This window comes from Notolabrus celidotus, chromosome 17 (assembly GCF_009762535.1).
Source record: "Notolabrus celidotus isolate fNotCel1 chromosome 17, fNotCel1.pri, whole genome shotgun sequence".
NCBI classification, from domain to species: Eukaryota; Metazoa; Chordata; class Actinopteri; order Labriformes; family Labridae; genus Notolabrus; species Notolabrus celidotus.
In genome coordinates this window covers 6,812,012-6,828,193 of record NC_048288.1, presented here as the reverse complement: position 1 = coordinate 6,828,193, position 16,182 = coordinate 6,812,012, and the positions used below count along the sequence as shown (strand labels likewise).

Genomic DNA, 16,182 nt, shown 5'->3' with positions numbered 1-16,182 from the left:
GTACCCCTAGCAACTCATTTTAGTGTCGATGTGCTTCGTCCAAGATGTGTGTGTGTGTGTGTGTGTGTGTGTGTGTGTGTGTGTGTGTGTGTGTGTGTGTGTGTGTGTGTGTGTGTGTGTGTGTGTGTGTGTGTGTGTGTGTGTGTGTGTGTGTGTGTGTTTGTGTTTGTGGTGAGACCTTGACCTTGACTACAGTCCCTAATGGAGGAGGCTGTTCTATGAAAGACTTAAACTCCCCCCGCTGTCCAGTGGTATGTAGCAGCCCATAAAGCATGCTTAAGTCCCACTCTGGTTTCAGGGAGTGGAACAGCCCCCCCGCCCTCGTTTCGGCCGAGGCCTGACCCCGCCCCTTCTTCACACTCTGAAATAGCCACGTCCTTGTCCCCACACAGAGCGCAGTGTGAGTCGGGGTGTGTATATATGCGTCCGCGGTTGATTGAGGAGCAGATTGCTGGTGACAGGTCACACTGCGTTCCGTCCCTCCGACCCCCCAGATTAGCCGCCCTGAGCCCCCACCCTGCCCTCCCCTGCTCTGGGCCCCCACCTGTTGGGATCCCTCTGCTGCTCAGATCTCTCCCTCACACACACACATACACACTCACACACACACACAGTGGACAACCTGCATAAACAGAATTCTCTTATTTGTCCGTCACTCACTCTGTGGGTGATGAAGGCCATTACAAGTCATTAAGGTGTGTGTGTCGTGCGTGTGTGTTGCCTGGCTGGGATGTGTGTGGGTTGAAAAGACGCCTGTCACAGCACGCTCTCATAATTGCCCTCTTAGCCAATTATCCCCCATTTAAAAGCAAGTCACCTGCTCTGCTCCCATGTCCACACAAGTGTACGCACACACACGCCACACACACACTCACACACACTCACACACACTCACACACACTCACACACACTTGCACAGAATAAATAACAGAGAAACTTAATTTTTAATCATTGTTTGTTTCCTGACTGATATGTTTGTTTACTCCGCTGAAATGCTGCTTGTGCTGTAGTGATTTCTGTCGTTTGTATTCGTCCTATTCATGTTTTCTATCTTTTCTCTCCTCAGATTCTGATGCACACCAAAGACATGGTGCAGAAGGTGGGTGTGGACAAGCCTCAGCTCTAATCCTCCTCTGGTTAACAGTTAAAGGATTATATCATATATCATCATATCATGTATTTCACAGAGAATTCATTGTTTGGAAATTCAATTATAACCAAGAATAATTTAACATCACCGGTTAATTGATGATTTGACTCTCTAATTGATGGTACAAAGTTGTATTATCCAGAGTTACTTTAAAAATACGTGAACTGAGGGAACACACAGTAAGAGCTAGAAGAAAACAAAGACAATATCAATACCTTTGTACGGATGCAATAATTATTTAGCCCTTTATAATAAAGTTTTCATTTACATCCATAAAATCAAATTTAAAATAATAAATTACGTATTTTTAAACCTTAAAACTATGAATTGAGCTTTAGCTTTAAGCATAACTGAAGTAACGGTTGTAGCATCTTTACTAAAAATGATTTATTCATTACCTTTAGCTAAATATCAAAACCAGTTTCCCACTACCATTGGCTAAATCTCAATAATTTGTCCATTAAAGCTAAACTCTAAAAAACATTTATCTATAACCTTAAGCTAACTATATCCACTATACTGTCACACTACCTTTAGATAAATATCTCAATTTTTTATCCATTAATTTAAGCCAACTTCTAAAAATGATTCATCTATAGCCTTGTGCTAATTATATCAACCAGTTTCCCAGTACCTTTAGCTAAACCTCGCAATAGTTATTTATCTATTAACTTAAGCTAACTTTTAAAAACAATTAATATAACCTTTAGCTAACTATATCTACTAGTTTCCCCATTATCATTACCTAAATATCAATAATTGTATATTAACTTCAGCTAACTTCTAAGAAAAAAGGTCATACATTCACTTCATATTAATTAACATAAGAAATTAAACCTGTACAAACCTTGTGCCTCTGTTTACCAGGTGCTATATCAACAGAAAGGAACATGAACGGTTATTTATTTACATATGCCGTTTCCACAGCTTTGATACTACTTACTTCCTGTATATATAACTGTTAAAAATAAGAGCATCAATCTTTAAACTTATACTTAACAAGAACCAAAAAACGTTAGCTTAAGAAAGAAACGGTCAAAGTAAAATGAACATATACAGCAAGGGATTCAAGTCATTTAAAAATAGTTCATATTTCAGGGTTCTACCACTAGAAGTTTCTGTGTAACTTACTTTTTACAGTGAAACTGAGACTCCCGAGAAACAGATGGCTCTTTGCAGCGGCACTTTGCACACTTCTATATGTTTCACTGCTTCTCATATGTTGATGTATGGAGGAACTTTAGAGATTAACTAAGATAAAAGAACAAATCTCAATTTGAATATGAATTGCGTATTGGCTCGAATAGAGTAACACCCTGATTACACGACTTTAAGAAAAAAATGTTTTGGTATTAATAATGATTAAACAAACATGTTGAATGCTTCTGAAATTAAATTGTCATGTAATTACAAATAAATTAACATAACCCGCTGTATGTAATCGCCCTACACGCAGTATTTACAGGCTCTCCATCTTCAGACATTACGCTCGAAGTCCATATTCCTCAACAGTTTCATATTTGTTTAATATCTCTGCTGCATTGATAACTTTTCTTAAACAAAGCATCATTACTCCGACTATTGTCGGTTAACTAGTCTGGCTTTTGAGCCGCTTTGTTCCCCATGTCACTCCGTCTTTTATCACCCTGGCATTGTAGCGCTGAGTCAGATCTGGCCTCAGCCATGAGGGGTACAGTCGCTTTACAGATGTGATATAACTATTAATCACTAAACCCTTAATATATGACGATCACACTCTTTTTAGATGCATTTTGAGGAAAGAGACTGCGTCTTTTATTCAAATCAAAATGGTAGTCAGCATACATGATCTCATTTCAAACAGAGATGACATACACATTTGCCTATTTCAGCAGAGTTTAAAAAAGGTGTTTGATGTGTTGTTCCTTCTTGATTATTCTCCTCCCGTGTTTCCTATAAACACACTGACTATGTACAGTGTTTTCAGTTTCAACTGTGGGCTTATTTAGCTGCTTAGTTTTGTTTATGGTTGCAGAAATGTTCTGTTTGAACAGTTTCCGTCTCAGAAAATGAGATAAAAGTTAGATTTGATATTGAAGGGAAAAGTCATTACTCTAATGAAGTAAATCTAAAAAAAATTAAAAGCCCATGAGTGATCTATTTTTAATTCTCTTACATTTGTTCTTGGTGTTATTTTCCTCAGATGAACCTGGAGGTCATCTATGGCGACACAGACTCCATCATGATCAACACCAACAGCAAGTCTCTGGAGGAAGTCTACAAACTGGGCAATAAGGTTTGGACTAACAGAGTCATGTGATCCTTTTTAACAGGAGTTTCATTATTAGACATTTTGCACTCAATGCACCTGTGTGTTTGTTACTCTCAGGTGAAGGCGGAAGTAAACAAGCTCTACAAGCTGCTGGAGATCGACATCGATGGTGTGTTTAAGGCTCTTTTGCTGCTGAAGAAGAAGAAGTATGCCGCCCTGGTGGTGGAGAACCACGGAGACGGACGACACAGCGTCAAACAGGAGCTCAAAGGTCTGGACATCGTGAGGAGAGACTGGTGTGACCTCGCGAAGGAATGTGGCAAGTACGTCTGATGACACAGGAAGAGATGAATACATGGGAACCAATCTCTTTTGCTAGTGTTAGCATCTTAGAGCTACTTTACTTTTTGTATTCTATTAGATCTATTTATCTGAAATACGCTACTGCCTGGTTAAAGTGTGTCTCTCTCCTTGAATGCTGCAGCTATGTGATCGGTCAGATCTTGTCGGATCAGAATCGTGACGTCATTGTGGAGAACATCCAGAAACACCTGGTGGAGATGGGCGAGAAAGTCGCAGGTGGAGACATACCACTCAACCTGTACGAGATAAACAAGGTGTGTGTGTGTGTGTGTGTGTGTGTGTGTGTGTGTGTGTGTGTGTGTGTGTGTGTGTGTGTGTTTGAGCGGTAGAATGAAGCATTGTCCTCCCTGACATAATCTGAAGTAATCTAACCTTTTGGATTGTGTGACTTGTCTTTACCACCAGCTGCTGTCACTTACAGCTTCACTTCACAGTTCACAATATTTGTTATTTATTTTACTCTTGTTTTGTCTGCAGGCTCTGACCAAAGATCCTCAGGACTACCCCGATAAGAAGAGTCTTCCTCACGTTCATGTGGCTCTATGGATCAACTCCCAGGGCGGTCGTCGGGTCAAAGCTGGAGATACAGTCTCTTACATCATCTGCAAGGTGTTTGTTTATAAGAGAAACATTCAAGTCTTCTGTCCAAGTGGTATGGGGAGGATTAGGACCAGTTAAAGATATTTCTTAAGGTTAGACTGGTTAAAACCAATTCTGAGACTTCTATCTCAGAATTCTGAGATTAAAAAAATCTGTAATCTGCGATTAAATACAGAAAACTGAGATTAAAGTCGGAATTCTGAGATTAAAGTCAGAATCTGAGATTAAATTAAGAATTCTCAGATTAAAGTTGTAATTTTGAGGTTAAAAAAAAAAGTCATAATTCTGAGATTATAGTTGAAATTCTGAGATTAAAGACAGAATCCCGAGATTAAAGACAGTATTCTCAGATTTAAAAAACCAGATATCTCGGATTAAATATAGAAAACTGAGATTAAAGTTTAAATTCTGAGATTAAAGTCAGAATCTGTGAGATTAAATTAAGAATTCTCAGATTAAAGTTGGAATTTTGAGGTTAAAAAAAAGTCATAATTCTGAGATCAAAGTTGAAATTCTGAGATTAAAGACTTAATCCTGAGATTAAAGACAGTATTCTCAGATTTAAAAAATCAGATATCTCGGATTAAATATAGAAAACTGAGATTAAAGACAGACTTTAGGGAAAGATAGTCTGAATACTGAATTTGTTCCTAGAATTCTGAGAGAAAAACCTCTTGTAAAAATAGCTGTCTATCTCTAATAACTTGAACCTCTTTCTTGTCACACCTGTAGGACGGCTCCACGCTGGCAGCCAGTCAGAGGGCGTACGCTCTGGAACAGCTCCAGAAGCAGGAGAACCTCAGTCTGGACACTCAGTACTACCTCGCCCAGCAGATCCACCCTGTGGTGTCCAGAATCTGTGACCCCATCGAGGGCATCGACGGCGTGCTCATAGCCACGTGGTTAGGTACGTCATTGACTGAAGAAAACTTTGTTTGACTTATATTGATATGCGGGTTGAATTATGACCTGAGGAGTGTTAGGTTACTATGAGCCTCAGAAATTAGACAAACTACAGATGTGCATTGTAAAAAAAAAAGAAAAAAAGAAGAAGATAAAAGAATGTTTGTTGAATTTGATGTAATGAGTTTTGATATGTGTTGATCTGAAGTGATGGATTTTTATAATACTCCGGGTTAAGTGATTCATTAGTGGTGATTTTCAGTTTAAGGGCATCCTGTTTTATAAATACATGCAGGCCTTGAGGTATTTGTGGTGCACAGCTTACTCTGAGTGATAGCACTAATCCTTCTTTATGTATGTGTTAGCATTAGTCATGTTAGTCCTGTTTTATAGTCTGCTGACAGCTGAGGCTGCCAAACATAGAAAAGCTGTCACACTAAATATCACAACAGACTAATAAAAGCACCGAAAAGTTTCTGCATTGTTGTCTAATCGAAGGCGTCTGGATGGAAAGTATTTCATTGTTCTTCCTCTTTTGTGTGAACATTTGTTTTTTTAATGTGGAATCAATCTGCCGTGTCATCTGTCGGTGTCAGGTCTGGACCCCGGTCAGTTCAGGGCTCACCAGCAGCACCAGAGGGAGGAAGAGGCCGATGGCACGTTGGGAGCTCCGGTCCAGCTGACCGACGAGGAGCGCTACAAAGACTGTGAGAGGTTCACCTTCACCTGCACCCAGTGTGGCACAGACAACATCTACGACAGCGTCTTTGAGGGAGCTGTGAGTAGACAAACACGCTGATGAATAACACAGAAGTCACCTTTCACATTTGTTTGATTTAAGTCCTCCGCTTCTGACGTCCATTTCTTCATGCTTCACATTTCCATGGCTGCGTTTGTTGTTCTTCCTTCTTCAGTTAGCTCGCTCCCTGATTGGCTCATTTCTTCCCATGTGATAATCTGCAGAGTGCGTGCTCGGCTGTTCTCAGGGTTCTCAATAGGATATCTGATCTCAAACATTAAACATGTTTGATACTTAGGATTTCAAATTGGTGCAGCCTTCTTTCCAGCAGTAACATCCCTCTAAACGTACCTCACACCACAGGAGAATATTCAGGATCATCTTTAAAACCAACCAGGACTCAGGACTTTGCTGACCTTTGTTGGAGGGGGGCCATTAGGCCCAACATCAGCTCTATTATCTTGTAGTGTGTACCTATTTGAAAACCCAGGGTCGTTCACGGGTCTACATGCAGTTGAAAAAGGGTTGCAAAATTAGGTGCATGCCAAAACCTTTTGTCAAAGAGGGATGAAAAGTTTTACATGAACCCCCGAGCTCACACCATCGAGACGAAAGTGGTCTTGTTCTCTAGAATCTGAGATCGATTTTGTAAGGTGTTTCAGATAAATCGGCAAACGGGTTCAAATGAAACCTGATTGAATAATGCTGCACTCATGTAGTAGTCTAAAAAGGTTCATTTGGTCTGACACTGTATATTATAGTAAGACAGTTTTTGTTACTAGACCAGTGTGTGACTAAGACTGTTGGACAACACAGGGCATGAAGCAAACCTCTATAAATCAGCTGACATCACGTGACTCTTCAAAGGAAGACTGCAGGAAGTTTGTAGCTGAAACATGTCTTGGTAAAAAGAAAGCATGCTGGTCTAGTAACAAGAACTGTCTTACTGTCTTACGATGCATTCATGTCCTGTCGGACACATCGGAAAAACAAGTCTCTGACTTGGAAAATGCACATGGACGTCTGTACAAGTTTGAAAAACAACTCAGGATGCCGGCAAGAATTTGCTGACTGACTTGCCAACTAGGCTGCAAACAATGTTTTGTTTATGTTTAGAAACTTTTAATGAATTTACATATTGCACATCAACTTTTTGCTCAAATAGAATCTGTAATAGTCAGACTCAGAATCAGAATCAAAAATACTTTATTTATACCTGGGAGGGAAATTAGAGCATTACACAGCTCTTATAAACAGTATGTAAGAATGTTAGATATTAATAGAAGAAGGAATAAAATAAGATATGAATATGAATAAAAGAAATGAAAAGAAAAAAAGTGATACAATGAAATAAAGATCAGATAAAAGAGAATAAAATAAAATAATAAAGTATAAACAGAAGCACAGAATAGTTAGAATTAGCTATGTACAGAAGCACTGGGAATGAAGTAGTTATATACAAGGATGTTAAAGTGGCAGAGATATTACACAGTATTGTATGGTTATTGCACAGGGTACAGGATATTGTTCAGTGATCAGAGGGAGGAGTTGTGCAGTCTTGTCACAACCAAAAGTTGTGTCACTTTTGGTTGTTATCCACAAAGATCGACCTAGAGTCATTAAGAAAAGTTATTTATCAACATTAGTCTGGAATTTAACCCTTAATAACAAGTCAGATAAGTTAGCTAAAGCAATGTTTAGTATTTATCAGCACCCCACTTTGATTAAACAGTCAAATAAAGTTAAATCTGACTTAGTGAATTGAAAGCATTTGAACCACCAAAGTCAGAAGAACCACTTCGTCTCTCTGAGACATGGATCATCTGAGGAGCACGTGAACGCAGCACGAGACTGCTGCAGAAGAAGAAGTACACAAGTTAACTCCTCACAGATATGCAGAGAAACACTGAAGCTCTTCAGTGGATTAATGAGCACACACACAGATTCAGAGAGGGGAAGAATTCAGTCGAACTTCCTGTGAAGGATTCATGCCTCAGTCATCCTCCATATTGTGTCTCTGTCTGTATTTTTAGACAGCTGCCTGGCTCCACCACGGACTCTGTTTTCATTGGCATAGTTTGGACTCCACAACTTGAAAAGCCTTCCCTTAACCCCTGCTGCTCTGTGGACACACTCACACGGGCTCACACACTGATCTCCTACCATTTGTCAGGCCAAGGTCGAGTGTGTGTGTGTGTGTGTGTGTGTGTGTGTGTGTGTGTGTGTGTGTGTGTGTGTGTGTGTGTGTGTGTGTGTGTGTGTGTGTGTGTGTGTGTGTGTGTGTGTGTGTGTGTGTGTGTGTGTGTGTGAGCGAGTGAGCGAGTGAGCATGTGTTATCAGCTTCTAATGAGGAGTAGGACACAGCTTTTTCATGTCTGAAAGACACCAATAAAACTGACAAACATCTGCTCTGCTGGCAGAGAGCACTTGCGTTAAATTAAAAGAGGACTCCCACTAAAAGCTGATAACGTTACACACTCGAGCAGAAAGACGAGCAGGGACACACATAGTTAAGACTCAATGTTCTTTGTTGATTTGAGTGTTAAAATGTCAGAATTATTACAAACTCAGCCTGAAATGAACCATCCGATTACAGGTGTTACATTCCTACCATGCATTTGAGGCTGGTATGCACGCGCGCACACACACACACACACACACACACACACACACACACACACACACACACAAACAGATAAGACAGGAAGTTAATTAGGGTGGTGAACATGGTCTAACAGCTCAGTGAGAGGGGAGGACAGATGGGCCTTGACTCCAGCACTGACACCGAGCCAGAGATGGTAGGAGGAGGCGGTGATGGATGATGGAGGACAGACAGAGGAGGAAAGTTGTTTGATGGGGGTGAGAGGAAAGGGGAATGAAAAGATTGAACATGAAGGGATAAAAAGCTGGAGCGAACTGCGGGGACTTTCCTGTTTGAATCGAGCACTGGGTGTCCCACGTCAAATCAACACAACGTGAGAGCTGGACGTTATCAGAGCCAGACGTGGAAGGAGAGAGTCACTGATGTTTAAATATTCAGAGAGTTGTTTCACAGTCTGTTTAAAGCGCTAACATGTGGTGGTAAACGCTGACAGGACCCTGAAGGAGTGAGGGATGATAAAGTTATGAACACAGACGGTTTCATCGTGGTTTCATTGAAACCCAGCTATAACAGAATATGTTGGTGTTTTTACACACAGCCTGTTTGGGAGGAAGAATTATTTTTATCAAAATGAAGTTTGGAATGAAACAAGAGAGATTAAAAAGTCTGAGAGGAGGAGGAACCACGGAGGGCAAAAAAGGGAGGATGCTTTCATCCAGAGCAGACGAGAAAGAAGAGATGTTTCCAGTTTTCTCTTCGTGTCAGAATCCTTCTCACCCTGACCGGACTCTAATTAGCATAACAACCCATGCACTATACATCACCCTACCCGTTATTATTATTAATAATAATAATAATAATAATAATAATAATAATAATTTTATTTGTAGGGTACTTTTCAAAAAACAAATTACAAAGTGCTTCACATGGGCAGCAAAATAAAACAAGCAGTTCATAAAAAGTCAAGATAAAGAAATAAAACATATTTTAAAAGATATAAATTTCCCCTAAAATAACTCTAAAGTAATACAATTATTTGAAAATTTGTTTCTTAAGATGGTTAAAATAAAATAAAATTCAGATAAAATCAGGAAAGGCTCTGCGATAAAAGTATGTCTTAAGAAGGGATTTAAAAGAGCTCACTGACTCATTCCACAACTGATCACATGACCAGGCTGACACTAAATGTTGATTTAAAGATGATGAGTGACTTAAAGATGAAAGAACAGTCCCTTTGATTCCATGGTCGGTAATGCTTCCTCAGCAGCATCATTTAAGTTAAAGATTTCAATTCACGGTCACACTGAACATTAGCCTGCTTATTTGTTATAGTTCACATTAAAGGTGAGCATGACTCCTGCAGGAATTTGAGTTAACTTTTTATTTTACTTTTTTTTGTTGTACATATTAACAAGACAAAGACAATCAAACAAGGACTCAGACATACTTAAATACAATGTAAATAAAACAAATGAAATGATACTCCTGTAGGATTTTTAATCAATCAATCTTTTTTGTATCACGCCAAATCACAACAAACGTTATCTCAAGACGCTTTTACAAACAGAGCAGGTCCATAGAGTGTAACATAGAGTGGTCCTAGACCACTCTATGTTATATTATTAACACAGACCCAACACCAAGACAGGATAAGACAAAATCTTACCCCACCTTAATCCACCATGAGCAGAGCACTTTGCAGCATTTAGCAAGTTACAGTGGCAAGGACAAACTTCCTTTAACAGGCAGAAACCTCCAGCAGGACCAGACTCATGTTAGACACACATCTGCTGAGACCGTGTTGGAGAGAGGGATAGACGGATAGAGGAGAATAAGAGAGTTGTGTAAACACTTCTGCCAGTTCCATCATTTCCAGTGACTCATATCGTACTGTAGTTATTTCTTCCAGTAGCTGCTCTCACATCTGTGCCGGCTAACTGTCATTACTTCCCCAATCTAAAGACCAGCAGGAGACCACACAATACATTATAAAACTAAATATGCTCCATGTCTTTGAACAATTTAGATTACTAATAGACTCTATTAACCACAGTGTCAGCTGGTATAATTTTCAACGGCTGGTTCCGATAATTAGAGAGCAGCTTGGCCAATTGCCGGTATATAATGCTGATATCATGTTGTTGTTGATGTTTTGCATTTTCTGAAATACAACAATTTGATAACAATAACAATAAATGATAAAAACGAACTTGAACATATCATTAATAAATGGTGTTTGTTCAGTAAAGTATTGCTGCAAGGGACGTCTGGATTTCTGAAGGGATTGAGTCTGAGTGGTTGAATTGATGCAGAAGAACAAATTGGTTTTAAAAGTGATCAAGAGGAATATTCTGTTTTTTGGTTCTAAACACACACTCAACTGAAAGCAGTATATAAAGCAGCAGTATAAATGTGAACATTTATTAATCCACCAAGCCCACGAGGCCAAGGAAGACTAATGTTCACATTTAACGGTGGCAGAAAACATTAAGTGTAGTGTTACCTTACTGCTGCCTTAGAAGAGCTAACAACCATTAAAACTGAGGGACTGTTCTTTAGCAGTATCAATAAATGATATCTAAATCATCATCATCAATTCATATATGTAGGTGACAGCAGAGTAATAATGGTGTGGAGTTAGTGTATCAACTAGGAATGTACATTTTAAGTATTTTCCATCATCAATTCTTGGAAAAGTTAACGATCAATTATCATTAAAAGAAACATAAACGTTTTCCATGTCAAAAACAATCCGAAATGTCTTTTTTCTCCCCTAAATCAAATTTTCCTTCACGACACAATGTATATACCTGACAGTATTGAATCGCTACGGATCGTATTGAGCTGTACAAAATGGTAACATGCTGAATATCAACGTGTGGAGCAGGCTCATAATCTCTGTGGAAATATGTCTATTCATTCATATTGAGAAAAATAAGCATGTGTACGTGATCAGGTGTCAGCCAGGAGTGCATCCAGATCATAATCACTCTGGCGATGGAGAAAAAAGCGCTCGTGGAGACCTGTCACTCAGCCGCAGCCCCCAGCTCAGCGTCTCCGCTGTGCGCAACACTTTTAGTCAGCTGATTCCCATCCAAACATGCTTTAAACTTAAAACACCTCCCTGATAGCTGAGCCAAATATAAGATCACATGATGTTTGTTCCATGTGATAGAAAATCAAAACAAAAAAATTTGAATCAGAATCAGAATCAGAATCAGCTTTATTCGCCAAGTATGCTTGAACACACAAGGAATTTGACTTTAGTAAACTGTGCTCTCTTTGTACAAGGCATAAGAATAAGAATAAGACCTACAATAAAAAAAAAAACAGACACATGAACATCGGCTTACTATACATCACCCCTTACTGATTGATTGGTGGACTCTTGTAGTCAGTTCTGCATTCAGGTTGTTTTAAAGGCATCTCTAATATACCAGAACAGCTCAAAGAGAAAGAGGAGAACAGCCTGGGCCTTGGAGGGTTAATATGTTTAGCTGCATATTAGAGAGCTCTAAATGTCTTGAACTCACAAAAGTCTTTTTTTTCCCTTTAAAAAGAAACAATGTAGGCAAACAAAAAAAAAAGCGCCAGTGTGGCAGGGTGTATGGGGGGGTGTCACAAGCATGCTTGTGTGTCGTTGACTTCTCTGCAGAAACCCTTTTTTGCGCCTGTCAATGTGACAGTTAAATGGAGTTCAGGTTTAAAGGAGTGAGTGTTTAAAGCTGTTATATTTAGTGTAATTGTTATGTACTGCGGCTACTTTTTTATTGCATTAACTGTAAGCCTGGCTGTCAACGGGACAATTCAGGGTTGTTGAGGTCACGTTGACCTGTTTTCTTCAGCTACAATATTGTTCAAATTTACTGGACCCAGGGGTGCTTTCAGCCCTTACACCTTTTACGCGGGTGACATGTTCTCTGTGGAGGTTTAAAGGTAAGGGGCGAGGTGCTAATTTATGGAACTGCTTTTCTGATTACAGGGTTAAAAATGCACCTGTGATGAACTCCTCCTGCACATGTGTATTTACACACAAGGCATTACATTGGATTGTAGTAATTGCTGTAAGTGGAAAAAACACTTTCCCTAAGAGCCATTAAACCCACAGACTCCAACACAGGAGACCCTTAAATGTAATTAAATTAAGTTTGATACAGGAACAACCTATTTATAGAAAAAACTCAAGTCAGCTACGACTTCCTGAGATACACGTCAGGAACAATGTCTCTTTACACAACATGTTATGTTGCTTCTGATGGCTGAGTGAGACTAGAAGAGGAATGGTTGATGTAATGTGTAAACACACGCTGACGTTCATACAGAGAGAATCAGTGTTCATTTGAAAATGTCCTCAGTGTGTAGACGGTCTTTCTCTGTCTTCTAGCTTTAGCTCCTCACCTCCTCTCAGCTGACCAGTCGCAATATGAAGTGGTGAACAACAGTTGATCATCACTTTCATTCCATTTTAGATTTTTTTTAAGTCTGGATTAAGTTTGCAATTTTTGCAGCAAACTCCCATGTGCCATGTGATCAGCTGCTTTTTTACCACAAGTACCAGGAACTATCAAGGAACAAAATAGTTTCTGTGGCCTGTTGTTGTCTGCAGCTACTCTGCAGCCTGAAGCCCCTTAAAGATTACGTACATGGGCCATACAACAAGGATGACACCATAAAAGGCGACAGACGGGCGACCTGATGCGAGACCATAGACTGTATAAAATATGGACGTAGTATCCGTGACGTCACCCATCTGTTCCTAAGAGCTGTTTTGAAGCAAATCGACGGCAGCAGCCATATTGGTAATGCGGAACTCAACTAGGCAGAGTGTGACGTAGTGTGAGTCTCTTAGCCAATGGCTGTGTGTTCCCGACCGGGAGTCACGTCAGTCATGTCCTTATTTGGGCAAAACTCATAATCTTAATATCTTCTTAACCGTCATGTTAGAAAAAAATTCATCCCCCGTACAGTGTGTGCCATTAGAGAGATTAGCGTTGTAGGGCCAAGCCGTTTTTTGAACCAGGCTGTAAACATGTTTATTAATGCTGCAAAGATCGTCTTTTTCTCATTCATGTCTATGTGGTTTCCGGTGTTTCTGCAGCCAGCCTCAAGCGGATTTTCGATGTATTGCAGTTTATATCACTACTGCATGGGCTTCATCGTTTGAGACCGGAGTTTGCCGCTTGTGCGTGACTCAAGAAGCAATATGATACAATACGACATCACACGACACAATACGTCAGCTTAGGATACGACACGATACAATAAGATAGGATACGACGTCATACAACAGGAAATGATACAACACGACACAGTGCGATGCGTCATCATACAATACGACACCATACTACACGATATGATACGACACAATTCGACATGATACGACACGACAAGATACAATACTATATGCTACAATACGATACCACACAGTACGATACAACATGATACAATACTATGCGATACCACACGATACGTAATCATAAAATACAACACCATACTACACAATATGATACGACACCATATGACATGAAAAGATACAATACTATACGCTACAATAGGATACTATACGATACAATACTTTACTGGTTGCTTATATATCAGGCAGGACCCTGTAGACCATGTAGTCAGTCCGTCCTCTCATCTTAGCAGAAAGAGCGCGATTAGCTTTTTCTTTCCTTCTGGTTTCAGTATGTCTTTTAACTTTTTTTCACTGCTGTCGTCCTTTCTATTGTGCTGCTCATAACTTCGTCTTAGGCCAGTGAGATTCTGCCTTTATTCAAGGCAACCACGCTGTTGTGAGTAGACTCAAAGTGTCATAAAAATCTGTCTAAATCTGCCTTCTTTTTGTCAATGAAAATATCAATAATCTGTGCTGCTGTATCGATAACTGTATCACATAAATCAGGACGATGACATGTTCTTGTGTTGATATTTTGTCCCCCTCCAATTGTTGAATTTGCACACACAAGATTTTAAGAAAAGGTTATTTTATAGTTTCTGATCATTTGTTTAAATTGTGCTGACTGCAGAAATGTGTCATCAAACTTCACTTTGAAATGTCTTCAGTGTTTGTATGAGTGAACTGCAGAGTGTTGTATGAAGGTGATAGCTGATGGTATGAGTGTAGATATGAATGAATCTCTGATCATCATGTTTTCCTCTTCAGGGAACGAAGCTGGAGCCCAGCCTGATGCGATGCTGTAACATCTCCTGCGGGAGCCGCCCCATCGACTGCGCCGTCAACATCAGCAACAAATTGCTACTTGACATCCGTCGCCATATCAAAAAATACTACTCTGTAAGTATTTCTGTATTGCCAGTTTACAATAGGAGAGTGGTTTGGATAAATACCCCCGAGTCTTTCAGCAAAACTGCCTTACACACTAAAAAACACAAGCACAGAAACATCCATGTATTTACTTCTTCCCACCTGCAGGGACACAAATGGACTTCACTTAGTTTTCATTCAGTGTCTAATCTGCACCTTGTAAGAGCACAGCTGGACAGCTTCCCACTTTTACTTCTCCTCCTTTCCTTTTTTTTCTTCCACACTTGATTTTATTTTTTTCTGAAAGCTTCAGTTTAGATCCGCTTTCAGACAGCTCACAAATAAAAACCTATTCAAAACATTTAATTCACTGAAATGATCAAGAAAAATGTAATCTGCACTAAAACGTAGATCCTTAATGATTTAAAATGAGAAAAACATTTGAATATGAGCTCAAATGTTCAGAGAAACTGAGCTGTGTGGAGTGAAATCATCAAACCTGAGAAAACTGACCTCCTTTCGAGGGTCTGTGATCTGGCTGGATTGGATTTAAGGCAACACGGGATGCAACAGATGCAGCTCTGGTTAGATAAGCCAGAGTTAAAGGAAACCTCAGCACGGCACTTTGCTGACATTTTTAACTTAACAGCACATTCATTTTTTTTAGATAGAATACAAAACACTGCAGAGGTTTGACAGAGCATGATCCATGAAAACACTATGACAGACTTTTTTACTTTGAGTGCTTAATGAAACTTGCACTCTTCCTCAGGCCTCTTTTATTAGATGAGACTTAAATTCATCAAATCAAATGTGTTCGACTCAAAGAGGGAACAGATTTCCACACTTAGTGTACTGAGAAACTTCAAACACTGGATGATTTACTTTACAGGGCAATCATTTCTATGGGAGGCGTAAAAATATGTGTCATAAGATGTGTTATAGGCTCTCTTTAATAGTAGCTTTTGACATTTTCAAACCTTTAACTCTGGAATAAACAAGATGAAATGTATGTCAGAAAACGCACATATGCACATTTATATGAGAACATGTTCAACCAAGGACTATTTGCATCCAATGCTGAAGTACTAAAGTTAATCAGAAACCTAAAAATGAGCATCAACCTTGAGGGGAGATCTTTTATTCTTCTGTCTTTACTCTCGGCGTCCTGCCTTCATCTCTCCATCGTTGCTCGTCTGATCTGTGATAGAAGTGTGTTCCAGAGCTTCAAAAATCTGCCTCGATTAACTTCCTGTGACACGTAACAAGCCATCGTTCAGTGAAACAAACTCCAACGAGCACTCAGACA

At 39.6% G+C, this 16,182-nt stretch overlaps 1 protein-coding gene across 1 annotated transcript in view; it reads left to right on the top strand.

The window, feature by feature from the left end:
* pola1 (polymerase (DNA directed), alpha 1) overlaps positions 1-16,182 on the top strand; it is an 83,892-nt gene that overhangs the window by 32,044 nt on the left and 35,666 nt on the right. The window contains exons 27-34 of the mRNA XM_034706342.1: positions 1,067-1,099; positions 3,333-3,425; positions 3,519-3,724; positions 3,886-4,018; positions 4,242-4,373; positions 5,097-5,271; positions 5,864-6,045; positions 14,772-14,903. Coding sequence (XP_034562233.1) covers positions 1,067-1,099; positions 3,333-3,425; positions 3,519-3,724; positions 3,886-4,018; positions 4,242-4,373; positions 5,097-5,271; positions 5,864-6,045; positions 14,772-14,903 — 1,086 coding nt within the window. The remainder of the gene's footprint in view (positions 1-1,066; positions 1,100-3,332; positions 3,426-3,518; positions 3,725-3,885; positions 4,019-4,241; positions 4,374-5,096; positions 5,272-5,863; positions 6,046-14,771; positions 14,904-16,182) is intronic.